General features: G+C 42.7%; 1 protein-coding gene across 1 annotated transcript in view; it reads right to left on the bottom strand.

The window, feature by feature from the left end:
• The window catches only part of ADAM10 (ADAM metallopeptidase domain 10), a gene marked incomplete in the record, with an annotated part of 1,900,398 nt that overhangs the window by 136,694 nt on the left and 1,748,459 nt on the right, over positions 1–15,245 (bottom strand). The window contains 1 exon segment of the mRNA XM_044078896.1: positions 4,888–5,014. Within this exon segment, the coding sequence (XP_043934831.1) occupies positions 4,888–5,014 (127 nt within the window).

Genomic DNA, 15,245 nt, shown 5'->3' with positions numbered 1-15,245 from the left:
AAAGTTAAGGTCCCAGGCTGGAGTAGGGGCTCGCGGGGGGGGGGGGGTCTTAAATCTTTGGCTCCTCTGAGGAATTGCTTTAGCAGGGCGTGAGAAAAGAGGGATGGTTCAGTATTATAATGTGCTGAAATGGCCGAAGCATGAATTTTAATTGACGAGAAGGATAGGCCCTTGTGGAGCATTTCTATTAAATACTGAAGAATATGAGGAAAGCTGGGCACCGTTGTGCCCATCCCCTGAGTCTGGCTCCAGGAACAGTATCTTTTCCACTTTTCAGCATAGGATTTTCTAGTACTAGGCCCTCCTTGCCTCCAGAATGACATCTAGCACCTGTTTACTGAGGGATGCAATTGGAGAGCTCAAGGAATTAGCCAGGTTGCACGGTTCAGGGTTTGAAGCTAAGGGTGCAGAATCTGACCCACCTGCTGGGACAGCAGGGAAGGTGTCTGAGGTAGTCAGTGTCTTACTGCGCAAGAGGGGGTACCAGTGCTGTCGTGGCCAGTCTGGTGCAATCAGTATTGTCCTTGGCTTGTCCTGTTTGATCTTTAGCAGAACCTTCGAGAGGAGAGGCAGAGGGGGAAAGGCATAAACCGAGAGGCTTTCCCAGGTAAAGGACAGGCCATCCACTTTCCAAGCTTGACTGTGGGAAGTCCTTGTGCAGAATTTGTCCAATTGGTAGTTCTGAGGTGAGGCAAACAGGTCTACCTCTGGAGTCCCCCATTTGTTCCTCAATAGGTTGAATATTTTTGGTTCCAGTTTTCATTCGTGTGGGTACATGAGATTTCTGCTTGGGTCATCTGCCAGTGAATTTAGCTTGCCTGGCAAGAACTGAGCTTGTAAGTGCACTTGGTAGCTCAAGGCTGTGTTCCACAGAGCCATGGCTAGTCTGCAGAGAGGGTACGAGTGGGTTCCCCCCTGCTTGTTTTTGTACCACATAACTGTGGTGTTGTCTGTCTTTACCAATAATTGTCCTGGAAGAATGTGGTCTTTGAAGGCTGTCAAGGAATTCTGTACAGCTAACATTTCTTTTTGGTTGATATGCAGGTGCATCTGTCTCAGGTTCCATTTGCCCTGAATGCACTGCCCTGCCAAGTGAGCCTCCCATGCATAGTCTGATGCATCTGTTGTTAGGGATTGGGCGGCAGGGGATAGAGTGAAGGAGAGTCCCTTGTTGTGGCAGCAGGTTTCTGCCCACCAAAGGAACTCTGTCTTTATACAAGGAATAATAGGAATCATTGATTCCATGTCCTGATAATGTTGATACCATAGACTTTTTAGATACCAATGTAGTTTCCTCATACGCAGTCTTGTATATGGAATTAGTAGAATGCAAGAGGCCATGAACCCCTGGGCTAGCAGAATTTTCCTTGCAGATAGCTGGGTCTTTGTGGCCAGTAGTTTGAAGTAGGCTGTCAAATAAACTTGTTTCTTTCGAGTGAGGAATGCCATCTCGGAAGTTGTGTTCAAGCTTGCTCCCAGGAATACAATCGGTTGGCAGGGTACTAGGTGAGATTTCTTTTCATTTTTGGTGTACCCCAGGTGAGGTTAGAAGATTCTTTACAAATGCCAGATGTTTTAACAGCAAGTCCTCACTTTCTGCCTGAATTAGACAATCGTCCAAGTATGTGTATATTTCAATATTTCTCTGCCTGCAAAATGCAATGGCTGGAGCTAGACACTTTGTGAATACCCTGGGCACAGTAGATAAGCCAAAGGGAAGTGCAGAGAACTGATCGTGCATGGAGCCTGCCCTGAAGCGTAGGTATTTCCTGCAAGATTCCCTTATTGGAATGTGCAAGTAAGCTTCCTTTAAGTCTAAGGTCGCCAACCAGGCATCTTTGCCTAGTATAGGAAGCAGCTGTTGAAGTGTTAGCATTATGAATTTTGGAATTACCCAAAAAAGTGCTTAGAATAGAGAGGTCCAGGATAGGACGCCAGGAGCGGTCTTTTCTGGGTACCATGAAAAGTCTTGAATAAAAACCTTGACACCTTTCTTCTGCTGGGACAGGATGAATAGCCCTAATACTTAGAAGACAGAGAACCTGCTGTTGAGCCTCTGCCCACTGATTTGGGAGCAGGTGTGGCCAACTGTTTGGGGTTGTTAGGGTGTGGAAGTGGAATCTGTATCCTTGGAAAATTATATTTAAAACCCATTTGTCCTGGGTAATCAGTTCCCAGTTATTTGCATGCAGGGCGAGCTTTCCTCCTAAGGGAGCAGGCAGTTGAGCAGGGCTTGGAAGGGTTAAGTCATTGTGCCATTTTTCAGTGGGGGGATTCTTACTATTTCCTGCTTTGGAAGTGGAAGCCCCCCACTTCTTAGGCCTGTGCATAGCCTGAGACTATAAACCTAGGTGGTCTGCTGTTCCTGGGTTTGGGTTAAGTAGGCCTGGAAGAGGCTGGAAAGGAACAATTCTTTGAAAGCCAATGCCTACTAAATATGGGAGGCTGTACCTGCAGGAAATCTTTAACAGTTTGCATAGATTTAGCTTTTCCCTCCACCTTTCTGAGGACGACTTCTGCTTTGTTGCCAAACAGGCAGTCTTGGTTTAAGGGAGCATCCAGTAAATTCGTTTTAACATGATCTGGCAAGTTTTGCTCCTTAAGCCAAGCATGCCTTCTAAGTACAGACCCAGTGACAGCATCCCTGCAAGATGCTTCTAAAGAATAAAAACCACATTGCAAAGTATGTTTACCAACTTGTTCAGCAAAATGCATTAAATCCTGTAATTCTTTGTGTTCAGCACAGTCAGGAATTAACTTCATTTTCTGTTTAAGTAGTCTCTTAATATGCTGCTGGTACTTTAACATATGAAACTAGCAATTTAAATCCCTAATGGCCAAAGTAGCAGAAGTGTATACCTTCTTACCCCAACTGTCCATGGCTCTAGAATCTCTATCAGAAGGGGTAGGATTTTTGGCAGCAGTAGCCTTAATGCCCTTTGGTCCTTGGGAAATGGTCTCGGATCCGCAGTAGGATTCCTGAAGAGGAACTTGTGAGAGTCAGGTACTCTGTAATATGTCACATTTTCTGGGAGCTGGAGGTAAAGTGTCTAGGGACAGGCTAGATTCCAAGAAAGCATCATCTACAATGTCCAGAACAGGAGGGATAGCTGAAGGCCTGTGTTGAGGAAGGAGTAAGAATTCCCTAAGCCTCTTTTTGGAATCAGAGTAATCCTGGCTTTCCCAGCGGAAATGCTCCCTAAGAGTATGCAAGGTTTCACCAGAATAAAAATCTGGAGGGGAAGCAGAGGTAATCTCTGCATCAGAATCCTCATAGGTAGAGAAGGGCAAATCCTGGTAATCAGAAGAAACAAACATCAGAATCCTCATCAGAAGAATCATAAGGAAAATCAGTTCTAGGTCTCAGAGGGGGAAGGCTGGCTTCCCTTAATTAAAGTAATAAGGTCTTCAGCCATCTAAGAATTTGTTTTTTAGGCATATGGGCCTGACCATGCAGTTTGGATGTCGGTTTTATAGGTGTGGGTCGAGTTTTATAGGTGTGGGTCGAGTTTTATGCCTGGATGAAGAAGATGGTGTCAGTTTAAAATGCAAGTCTGTAGGCCTGAAAACACACTCAGAAGCCGGTGCCTGCACAGTGGCTCCGGATCCATCCAAGTTAGAGACAACCACAGGTTCCATAGTCGAAGAAGCATCTCGCTTCATACCGGACTCCGAATGTGTCTCAGTAGAGGCCTCCGAATCTGAAGTAGTGGGCATCAGGGGCTGCGGCAGTGCCTCACTAAGTACCGGCGAACTGGCAACTAGCTTAATGGAGGTGTCATCAGCAGTTTTGGATCTATGCGGTCTGTCTCTGTCTTTATCCTTACGTTTTTTCAGAATATCGGTAGTCGGATGGCTTACCAAAGCCATTTTGGGACAGTTACACCGAGAACCAAAACAATTTGCTGCAAAAATAGAGACACGAATAGTTCGGGGGTTGAATAAGGCACAAAACCAACAGTGAGGAATGTTGTGGTCTGGGCCTAAGCAAGAAATGCAGTACGAATGAAAATCTTTATGATGTATTTGCTTTCCACAGGTAAGACAATTGTTAACTTTTACTGACATCGGTTAAGAGCAAGAAAAAGGATCCCCAACAGGGTACTTAGCTTTTTTTGAAGACTTCGGTTCTGAAACTCAAAAACGAAAATTTCAGGAGTCGGCAGAGTGGCACTTGCGAACTGCTTCGGGCACCGCACGGTAAGAAAGACTGATGTAATGGTGTCGGCTGCATGTTTTATACCCCCTGACGTCATGGGAGAAGAGAGAGCATCTGACGCAGGAATCCAAAACTCTGGTATTCAGGCCGGTTGAGGGCTACCTGCAGGCAGATAATCCAAATGTAATGACTGCAACAGTGAAACATGAACATCAGGAAGTATCTGTATCTATAGTCAGCCAGGGATGCCTGTAATCAATGATGTCAGTGCAGGTTTCTTTCTTTCTTTTTTTTTTATAAACACCTTTACTGAATTATCACTTGTGTCAGTGCAGGTTTCTTGAGGGAAAGTACTACTACACTGGACACTCCTCACCTGCTCAATCTCAAAAAGAATCTGCATATTAGTTTACTGCAGTGTGGTGGCAAAGACTCCAGATGAATTATCAAAGCTGTGATCACTTAGTTCCATTCCTAACAAATTCTCCAATGTCCACAATCACTAATAGAATAAAGATGAACAACATAATAATAAACAACAAAAGTGGTGCGGCCCTCTTTGGCATCATTCTTCAAGAAAACATCTGCCTTTTGTAAGGTTCTAGTGATACTACCTAAAATGAGTTTTTTAATGAAGACAATAAGTGAAGTAAACTAGAGTGCAATGACAACGAATTCAGATTAGTAATCAACTACTTCAGCAGTTAAAAATGAATTTACGTCCTTACCAGGAAGAGGTTTAGGAGGGGGCAGTTTTGGATTGCTGCTTGGTGTGTGAACGCTGCATATTTTAATGAAACCTGCCATCAACATTATGAGAGCAATTCCCATCAACAATACTGCCCACCAGTGAGCCTGTCAAAAAGATATTGGCAAAAGTTAATAAATGCAATCAACTTTTAATTAAACAACTGGTAAAAAAACATTTGTGAAAACTAAAATCAATTAGTAAATAAGCATGCAGTAAGGACATAAATAAAAGTTGTGTACTTACCATAAAGTTGGATTCGTGTTGCCCTGTTTTCATTGGACTCCACCGTATCAAACCTTGGCGCCTTTCAGAACCTTTGGATGTAGGGCTCAGACTCTTCCCCTACCAATAATTCCCAATGTTACCCCCAAAATAACTCAGTTTGAATTTGCCAGTAATAACCAGAGGATTATCTGACAGGCAGTATTTATACAGGCTTAACGACAAGATGGACTAAGAAAGATGACAGTAATGATGAAGATCAGCAATAACCAGGCTGTCAAAGGACAAGGGCCCTGGTTAGGTCCAGCCATTCAAAAGCTGCAAAAGGGGACAATTTAGCTTGGTGGATGGAGGGATGTTAAACCAGGCAAAAACAGGACAACACGGATCTAGCATTATGTTTAAGTGCATAACCTTCATATCCAATGTTGTCTGTTTTCATCCAATTCGACCTTTGGGACAGATTTTAAGCTACTAAGACACATGGGTCACATCAAGGAAGGATGTTCGTGATATGCTGGAGCCAAGGGATGTATGGGATCTGGACTGAACACCCAGCTTGCAGCAAGTCACAAAGGTGTGAACAGTAGACTAAGTAGCTGCAGCATAAATCTCATCATTAGGATATCTACCCATAAAGGCAGCAAAAGTAGCTATTGCCTGGTAGAAGGAACCCCCCCCCCCCTTTTTTTTTTGTTAAGGTAAACAGTCCCAACTTTTCATATACAAAGATTATTCAATCAGAAAGCCACCTAGATAGCATGACTTTTGATACACTGACAATTATTTGCTTTAGAGAATGCAATATAAAGCCGATCAGATTTTCTGATATCCTAAGTTCTGTGTAAATAAAAAAAATTATGTACTTACCATAATGTTCCTTCTGTGCTGTCCATTTTCATTCTTCCTCAACTAATGGGATTCATCCACGACTTCCAAACAGAATCCGGAACTTACCCACGATTCTTTTTAGTGCCAAAGAAGACATGGGACTGGAGACCAATTTTGGATCTCTGCTTACTGATACTATCACAAAGATGAACAGATGATCCAGAAGGTATTTACACTTCAGACTGGGAGCCAGTTGCCATAAGTTCAGAGCACTGCCCTTTTGTCTCATCACTGACCCCAAGGTGTTCACCAAATGCATGGCAGTGGTAGCAGCTCACTTGAGATTGCAAGGATTCTGGGTGTTTCTATATTTAGACTCGCTCATTACTGCTTCTACCAGGCATTGACTGATAGAAGCACAAGATCAGGTGATACAGACCTGTTCACTTCTTGGAATCACCATAAATTACAAGTCCAAAAAAGAAGTGAATTCCGCTAAAGAACGTTCAGCAGAACAAAAATGTACATATTGGAAGACCGTTGCACCACAAGTATTAGCATTTCATCTGAGTATTCAAAACTTGCTAAACAACCAAAATGGTGAAAGGACAGCTTCAAAACAAGAACTTCAATAACAGGCTTTTACCATATTGAATCCACAATATATGAAATATAGAGCTTTGCTGTTGTAAAAGTCAAGTGGCGGCGTAATTCCACAGCTTTACAACATGTGGATGTCATAAAAACAGAAGGCTTGAAAAAGCTGAAAGCGCTTGTCCATTGTTTACATCAGAAGGGTTCTTCACTTTTTTTTTTGTTTTTTTCTGTTTTTATGACATCCACATGTTTTAAAGCTGCGGAATTACAACGTCACTTGACTTTTACAACAGCAAAGCTCTACATTTCATATATTGTGGATTCAATATGGTAAAAGCCTGTTATTGAAGTTGTTTTGAAGCTGTCCTTTCGCCATTTTGGTTGTTTAGCAAGACTGACTTGTCCCTATGTTCCTGATGAGCTCCTTCACCAAAAGAGGCACACACTTGTTAACCTCTGCTATCTCTGAAAAAACAAAAAAAATCTTGCTTTTTTCCCACTTTTCTGAGATTTAAAAAAGTTCAGTTACAGGCTTGCTGTTCTTGAACTGTTTGTAAGTTTCTGTGAGGCCATTTTTTGCTTGGGCTAAAGGAAAGTCTCTCTGTTGATCAGTGGCAGTGAAAAACATTGAGGAGCAGCCTGCCTGCCCCTGTGGGAGTGCTTACTGACTTGAAACTGTAGTTTTATTGGCCATTCTGGGTCAATTCCAAAACTCCTTCAGCTTCCTCTCTTAAAACCTGGTTGCCTCGTGGTTTTGGCGTCTTTTCAGGCATGTTGGCTGTTGGTGAAGCACCCACCAAAAGGAGAAAATGCTGAGAGAAGACAGGAGCCACTTTTGAGACTAGGTATTTTTTCTCTGTTTATTTGCTAAGTTTTTCTGCATAGCCACCTATTTTGAGCATTTTCTGGCTTGTTAAATTTGATTTCTGCATTAGTAACTGTATTTAGAGCACAACCTAGAGCTGTTTACTGAATTTCCTGTTTGCACTTATTTTTAAAATCGTTTTTTCTCAAAACTTGCATTTTATCTGTCTTTGGCCTAGCACTCTTGTGTGGGATCATTTACTGCACTGTTATAATGTGTTGATACTTGTTAACCTCTGCTATCTCTGAAAAAACAAAAAAACAAAAAATCTTGCTTTTTTCCCCACTTTTCTGAGATTTAAAAAAGTTCAGTTACAGGCTTGCTGTTCTTGAACTGTTTTTAAGTTTCTGTGAGGCCATTTTTTGCTTGGGCTAAAGGAAAGTCTCTCTGTTGATCAGTGGCAGTGAAAAACATTAAGCAGCCTGCCTGCCCCTGTGGGAGTGGTTACTGACTTGAAACTGTAGTTTTATTGGCCATTCTGGGTCAATTCCAAAACTCCATCTTCCTCTCTTAAAACCCGGGTTTGCGCATTTTTGAGCATAGCCGCCTAATTGGGTTTAAACTATTCCTGGCTCCACAAAGTCTGCTCTTCACTTTTTCCCTTAGAACTGCTCTATCTCTCAATTTAAACACCATATTCTCATTCTAAGGCCCTTCACTGGTCCAATTAAGTAATCCTACAAGTTAGCACTATTAAACCATAAGCACTACTTACTCTTATACTCTCTACGATTACCCTGTCCTCTATTGGTCCGTCTTAAATTCAGTTTCCCTATTACTCTAGCATGTCCAAAGGTCAGTCAATGGTTTCCTCTCCAGTCCAGCTGGTGAATCTGGGAATTTTGAGGCAATGTTACAACTGTCTCATGTACACGGACAACCCTCTCCTCCTCCAAACAGGTTCAAATATATGTGAGAGATGCAACTATTTAGCCAAACTGGAGGCTGAGCTCTCTCATCTCAAAACTGGTGTAACCAGTCAGGAGGAGAAGGTAACCTCACACAACACAATTCCAGTATCACATAGTCCCACCACATCAGCGAACCAAACACAAATACACAAAAACATACTCGTTGGCTCTAAATAAAAATCTACCTAAGCAACAGAGACCTCCAAAGCAGACATCCAAGCAAACACTACCTCAAAACAAAACACACACAACACATAACCCACAAAGTCAGTGTGCCAAGTAGCCACAGCCCTTAAGGCTGAATAACACACCTGATACTCTTCTTATAGGTGACTCTATTGTCAGACACACTGACGTCCCGCTCACCAGGCTGAATAAAGAGAAGGTCACAGCGAGCTGCCTGTCGGGTGATAGGATCCGACACAACGCAAGCACTCAGGTCACTCCAAAGCAAATACAAATATGACTCAGTCATTGTACATGCTGGTGAGAATGACATGAGACGTACCTCCCTGGGCTACATGAAGAGAGACATAGAGGAGCTCTCTGATCATGTAGCCCAGACTGGTATGACCCTGACCTTGAGCAGCATCTTACCCTCACCTACAATGATGCCACAGTACAAAGACAAAATGATCGATTTTAACAATTGGCTAAAATTTTGGTGTCATTCAAAGGGGATCCAGTGTCTGTCAGCCTGGGACGACATGCTCGACAAGCCACGTTGCTTCGCTAGGGACGGCTTGCACCTGTCACCACTGGGCTTTCGGATATTGGCAAAGGCTCTTGCCACCCCCATAGTGCCTGTTTTAGGCAAGGCTCAAAAGTCAAACCCACCCCCATAGACAGCGCAAGGAACAAGAAACTAAGGGTAATGCTGCTAAACGCCATAAGTCTTAACCTCAAGATGCACGCACTCGAAGCTCTCCTCAGTATGGAGAACATCGATATCTGTGCAGTGACAGAAACCTGGTTCAAGGCTCCAGAGAGCACCCCAGCACTACCAGGCTATACCTCATATCATGCTTTTCAGCCCCAAAACCCAGACCGAACCACAAAAGGAGGGAGAGTTTCCATATTTATCAAGGATATCCACACCTCCAGGTTAGTGGCATTGCACGAAGTATCGGAGACCATCCATGTGCAACTAACAGTGGGCAAGACTGCTTTTCAGTTTATAGCATCCTACAGACCACCCTCTCAAAGTCAGGAATCCCATTCGGCTTTCCTGAAAACATTGGAGAACATGAAGATCTCTCCGAACACCATTATATTGGGCGACTTCAACTACCCAAACATTGACGGGAAGCACTACTCAAGCCCCAGCACCTTAGGCCAAAGATTCCTGGAAATTATAAACTCAAATGCTATGGAATAACTCGTCACCACTCCCACAAGAGGGGACAACATACTAGACCTGATCATTACCAACATGGGGACTCTATGCTCCACACCAGAGGTATATCCCTCATTGGTAAGATCAGACCATGAATTAATTTCACTGGATGTCCACATCCCGATCCCACCCCCAGCCCAGAAAACCACAGTGAAAAACTTCTCAAAAGCGAACTTCTCACTTCTCAAAACCGAAGTGGAATCCTTCAAGGCCCCAGGGCCAGTGGAAACTACAGCCCAAACTGCAGAATCCTATATAAATGCATTCTACGGACATCTCCAGGAATGCATGGATCATGCTATCCCAAACAAAACCAAGACCCAATCATCCAAAGGCAGGCGCCCAGTCTGGTGGACCCCTGCCATAAATAAACTGTACAACAGAAGGAGGAAGCTACTACATGATAGAGCAAAATTCCTAATAGGGAAGGCATCTCTGATCAGTACTAGCAAAAAATTACGATCCCTCATAAAATCCTCCAAGGCCAGCTTCGAGAGAAAAATTGCACAGGACACCAAAGACAATCATAAGGCTTTTTTCAGTTATGTTAGAAACCTGGGATGCAACTCCCAGACTTGTTCTGAGTTGATTCTAAACGACAAAAAATACACTGAACCCACAGACATCGCCAATATCCTGGCAGACAGGTTCAGTGCAAACTTCTCCACCCCCTCCCCCCCCTAAAGAGCAAGTATCTATCCTGGCAGAGGGCTGCCTCCCAAACATCTCAGATGCTCAGGTGAAGGCTGCCCTCTCCAAAGCAAAAAACACTGCTTCCATGGGACCAAATGGTGTCCCAGGTTGCGTCCTACATGAACTACAAGAGGAACTAATCCCTCAAATAAAACAGCTATACAATCTCAGCCTCACTACAGGATATGTGCCCACAGAATGGCGTACAGCAACAGTGGTCCCACTCCACAAAGGTGGAGCCTGTACGGACCCTGGAAACTATCGCCCCATAAGCCTGACTAGCTTAGTCTGCAAGGCTATGGAGAGGATCATCATGGAGCTCATAAACAAAGACATTGGGGACCTACAGACACTAGATCCTACCCAGTTCGGCTTTGTCAAGGGCAGATCCTGCCTTTTGAACCTGGATGACTTATTTGAAACAGTCACCAAAGCCATAGATGAAGGGAAGGTAGTCCACACAGCCTATCTGGACCTTGCAAAGGCATTTGACACTATACCCCACTCGGGCATCATAGATAAGCTATCCAGCTTAAATATAAACCCCTATGTCACAAGATGGGTCGCAAACTGGCTCAAAGACAGAACCCACAGAGTCAGAGTTGCTGGAGCCATGTCAGACTCGAAACCGGTCAAAAGTGGCGTCCCACAGGGTTCTGTCCTGGGACCACTCTTGTTCGGTATATACTTTTCCAAGGTACAGGCAAACGTGGGAGGACTATGGCTCACCAAGTTCGCAGACGACTGCAAACTGGGCGCCATAATCAACTCTCCAGCTGACACAAACATCCTTCAAAAAGGTCTCACAGAGACAGATAACTGGTGCCAGCACCATGGTTTAAAGCTAAATGCCAAAAAATGTATAGTCATACCCTTTGGCAAAAACAATGTGCCCACAAATTACCACACAGGCAGAAACCCATTAAGTACAGAGAAAGTTATTAGGGACCTGGGGACCCAAGTTGATAGCAATCTCTTCTTTGAAAACCACATTGCCAAAGTGGTTAGAAAGACCTTCTACATAGCCCACCTCATCACGAAGGGTTTCACATCTAGATCAAGAGAGGTAATCGTGCCCCTTTATTCATCCCTCATCAGGCCCATCATAGAATACAATGCCCCTTTTGGGATGTACCTTACCAGACACCTGCAGCAATTAGAAAGACCCCAAAAGTATCTCACCAAGAGGATCAGGGGTCTCAAACAGATGCCATATGCTGCTCGGTTAAAAAAACTCCAGCTCTACTCAGTTGCATACCGCCTACTTCGAGGCGATCTATGCCTGACATACAAAGCTATGTCAAATCCAAAATTAATGGACATGCTCCACCTCAGTAAATCAAAATCCCTTAGAGCCACACGCTCGAGGGACTTGAACCTCAGCACAGAAATAAATAGAACTTGCTGGAGGGACAGGTTCATAACCCAGAGGCTCCCTTCGCTCTGGATAGAATTCCAGTTCATGTGAGGCAGAGCACCTCACTGAATCTCTTCAAGAAGAATCTCGATAAGTGGATGGGGGATCGTAGGTTTGTCCCAGGGATTACTCCCGTGTCACTATTAGACAGAGGCACAGTAAACTAAACCTTAAAAAGGGCACAGTATACTCAAATCAAGGGGAGGCGTAAGCCATACAGAATCGGGCTAGGCTTATAATTGCCCCAGGGCAGATAGCCTAGTATGAACCTATGAACAACTCAGTCAGTATACAGGTGTGCTACCACAGGGAGTAGGCACACACAGAGTGCGGGTCCTGTGGTGGGATTTTGTGGCCAGAGGCCAAACACTTTTGAAAACCCATGACCTGGTTTAACACACTGGGAAAACAAGGCACCAGCACTGACTTAAAAAACTAAAAACAAATAAATAAAAAACAAACCACTACCTAGACAGAAGAACTGCGAAAAGAAGCACTAGGCAAAATATAAACAGTAACAGCAATAATGATTTTGTTAAAGAATGACAGGGGAAGTGGGGAACTTTTTAAATACATAGACATTTCATATATATATATATATATATATATATATATATATATATATATATATATATATATATATATATATACATACATACACACACACACACATGTATGTACAGACAATGAAAGAGAGAGAGAAAAGGTATTTAAGATAAGAAATTATAGAAGGGAGATAGCCATGGAAAATGGTCAAAAGGATAGCTCAAAGAATTACTTATCTCCTAAGAAGTCAGAGCCCTTGAAAACCACGTCCTTCTGCATGAAGCAGCAAGTCAGATCTTTGGTATTTGGGGGGGGGGGGATTATGGATAGGAGAAAACTCATAGCTCTGAATCCAAAGCTACTGAAAGAAGCTGAATTTGGATCTGGTCATATCCGATAACCCCCAAAGGTGGAATGCACACACTGGATCAGTGGAATATTTTAAACAACCACATTTCGCCTAAAAGTATGACAAATATGGCACTTACAAAATGACTTGTACAACTGCTGTATACAATGTGTATACTTTGATTTAAAAAAGCATCCTTTATAAAGAAATACTTCAAAAATATTTTTATTGCAAGATTAACTTATGATCAATTTTCACAAAAAACAATGACACAGACAGGCTGAGATCAAACCTTCAACTTACACATCATTTAAGTCTAAGAAATTGGTTGCTACCAAGAGCCATCAGGGAGCGGGAATTTATTGGAGACAGCTGGCAAAGGAACCAAGGTACAGGAAGCAAATAACTGCAAAGGGAAAGTTGAGTGAACAGAATGGAGCCAAGAAGACATTTGGACACTAGGCCAGAGCCTGCCTTCCTTACCAGGGACTGAGAGTATCTGCAAAAAGAAAGGGATAAAGGGGATCCTAAGTGAAAGACCGTCTCTGGTAGAGTTTTTAGTTGAATCTAGAAAAAAAGCAGCTGTTAAACGATAATTACTAGGGCATAGAAAACACTGCATGATAACTTTAAGAATTGGAGGAATCTAGGAAATTTTCAGGATAGAAACTGAAAAAGCAGTTTACAAAGGAACAATGGTAGAACATATGTATGGCTCAAAGTATGCAACAGAGTCCAAAAAAATTAGGATTTTTGCTTGGAAGTGTTTACACAGGTATGTTTATACCCCAAGCAGATGTCAAAAAATGTTTTCCTGAGGTAGATAGCAAATGTTGGGGGGGGGGGGGGGTGACAAGGAAGGAGGAGGATGCAAATGGGAACATATGTTTTGGGAGTGTAATAAGTTGGCCGATTTTAAAAAATTCCCAACAGAGTATTCTGTTAGAAATATTTGCTGAGCAAATGGCTGTAACTAAGGAAATAATTATTTTGGGCTGGGACAATGGATATGAACTGCCTAAAAGTAATAAGGCCTTGTTAAGTTTAATTCTGTTGGCTGCCAAAAAAGTTAGAAAATGGATATCAAAGTCTAAACCAACTGTATTTGAAGTACTGAATATTATAAAAGAACTGGAAGAGGGATCTTTATAAAAGGGAAGGAGCAAATTACATAGAAATAAATGGAAATCATGGAAACAAGGCATGCATAATGTTGAGGAGGAGGAGTGAGGTTTTAGGGAAGGCAGGAATTAAGGAAATTATGCAATGCGGACTGACAATAGTTCTAAAGAAAGAAAAATGTGTGCTGTTAAATGCATGTAAAAAGAAAAATAATGTTAAAGTGGTTTGTTTTCTTTTCTGTTAATGCATGTTTGTTTGCCTATGTCTTAGGTGATAATTTAGTAAAAGTGTTTAAAAAAGAAATTTCTTGCTACCGATAAACAGCTTATATATTACTGTACACAAAAGCACCAACTGTTGCCACTGCATTCTAAATATTTAAGAGTCACAACGCACCATCCTCAAAATAAGCATTTTGAGTAGCTGTTGTGCTCTACCATCTGAGAACACTGTGCTCCCTGCTCTACCCTGTGACAGATGTTTTAGCTGCCAATATCAGCACTGCTACCAGGGTCAGTTCTTGTACAATGCATTACAGTGGTCAGAAGTATTCTTGTCTATCCCTGCTGTTCTGAGTCTATTCACATAGTCTGCCTCCTACCATCATCTACGTAGTATGAAAAGAATACAATTACGTGCACACACTATTTCAGGACAGTACCACATTTCCTCTGATAACACTTTTTCAGGTGGAGACCTTTCCACAACAGTGATGTAGGCATAGAACTGCATCCGAATGACATGTCCAACTGCATTTTTATACAGCATCCGTGGTGTTGATGCATTTAGTAGAAGGCTGCATATGACACGTTTTAATCAATTCTTTCCCATTGCCTGACAACAGTCAACCCTTCTGTGACTAAATTGGCAAAGCTGTGCATCACAGGTAAAGGCCAGTTATAAGAGATATTTAGACAGCCATCATTTATTTTTTAATTTTATCTCTACCCCCAGTTCCCTCAGCAGCTGATGCAGGCTCTGCAACGCTGAATAATGCACATGTGCTTTCACGCATGTGCCATGCACTACTTTGCATCCTTGCATGGACTGCATACCTGATTCCTGCATAAAATCCTTTCCTGACTTTTGTCTGTAAAAGTACCTTTAGCGTGCCATGGTACACTCAACTGCTCCTTTCCACCAGGATGGGCAAGCAGACCTTGGGTGCTTTACTCCTATTTCCCAAACCAACAGCTCTACTGCCTACTTTGCTATTCAAACACAGGAGCCCGGGGAGTTATTCACAACTTCATCATTCTACGTCATGCAGCCTGTGACGCTGAAATTGTTCATCTGAACTCATGCCTATTTACACAGTAGTAACCTCTGTTTAATGACAGAGCATGGGTTCCTCTGCATACAACTGCTCACCCTCATCATACACTA

The sequence above is a fragment of the Protopterus annectens genome, chromosome 7.part1, assembly GCF_019279795.1.
Source record: "Protopterus annectens isolate FY-2018-M chromosome 7.part1, PAN1.0, whole genome shotgun sequence".
Taxonomy (NCBI): Eukaryota; Metazoa; Chordata; order Ceratodontiformes; family Protopteridae; genus Protopterus; species Protopterus annectens.
This window is presented reverse-complemented; position numbering and strand designations above follow the sequence as displayed.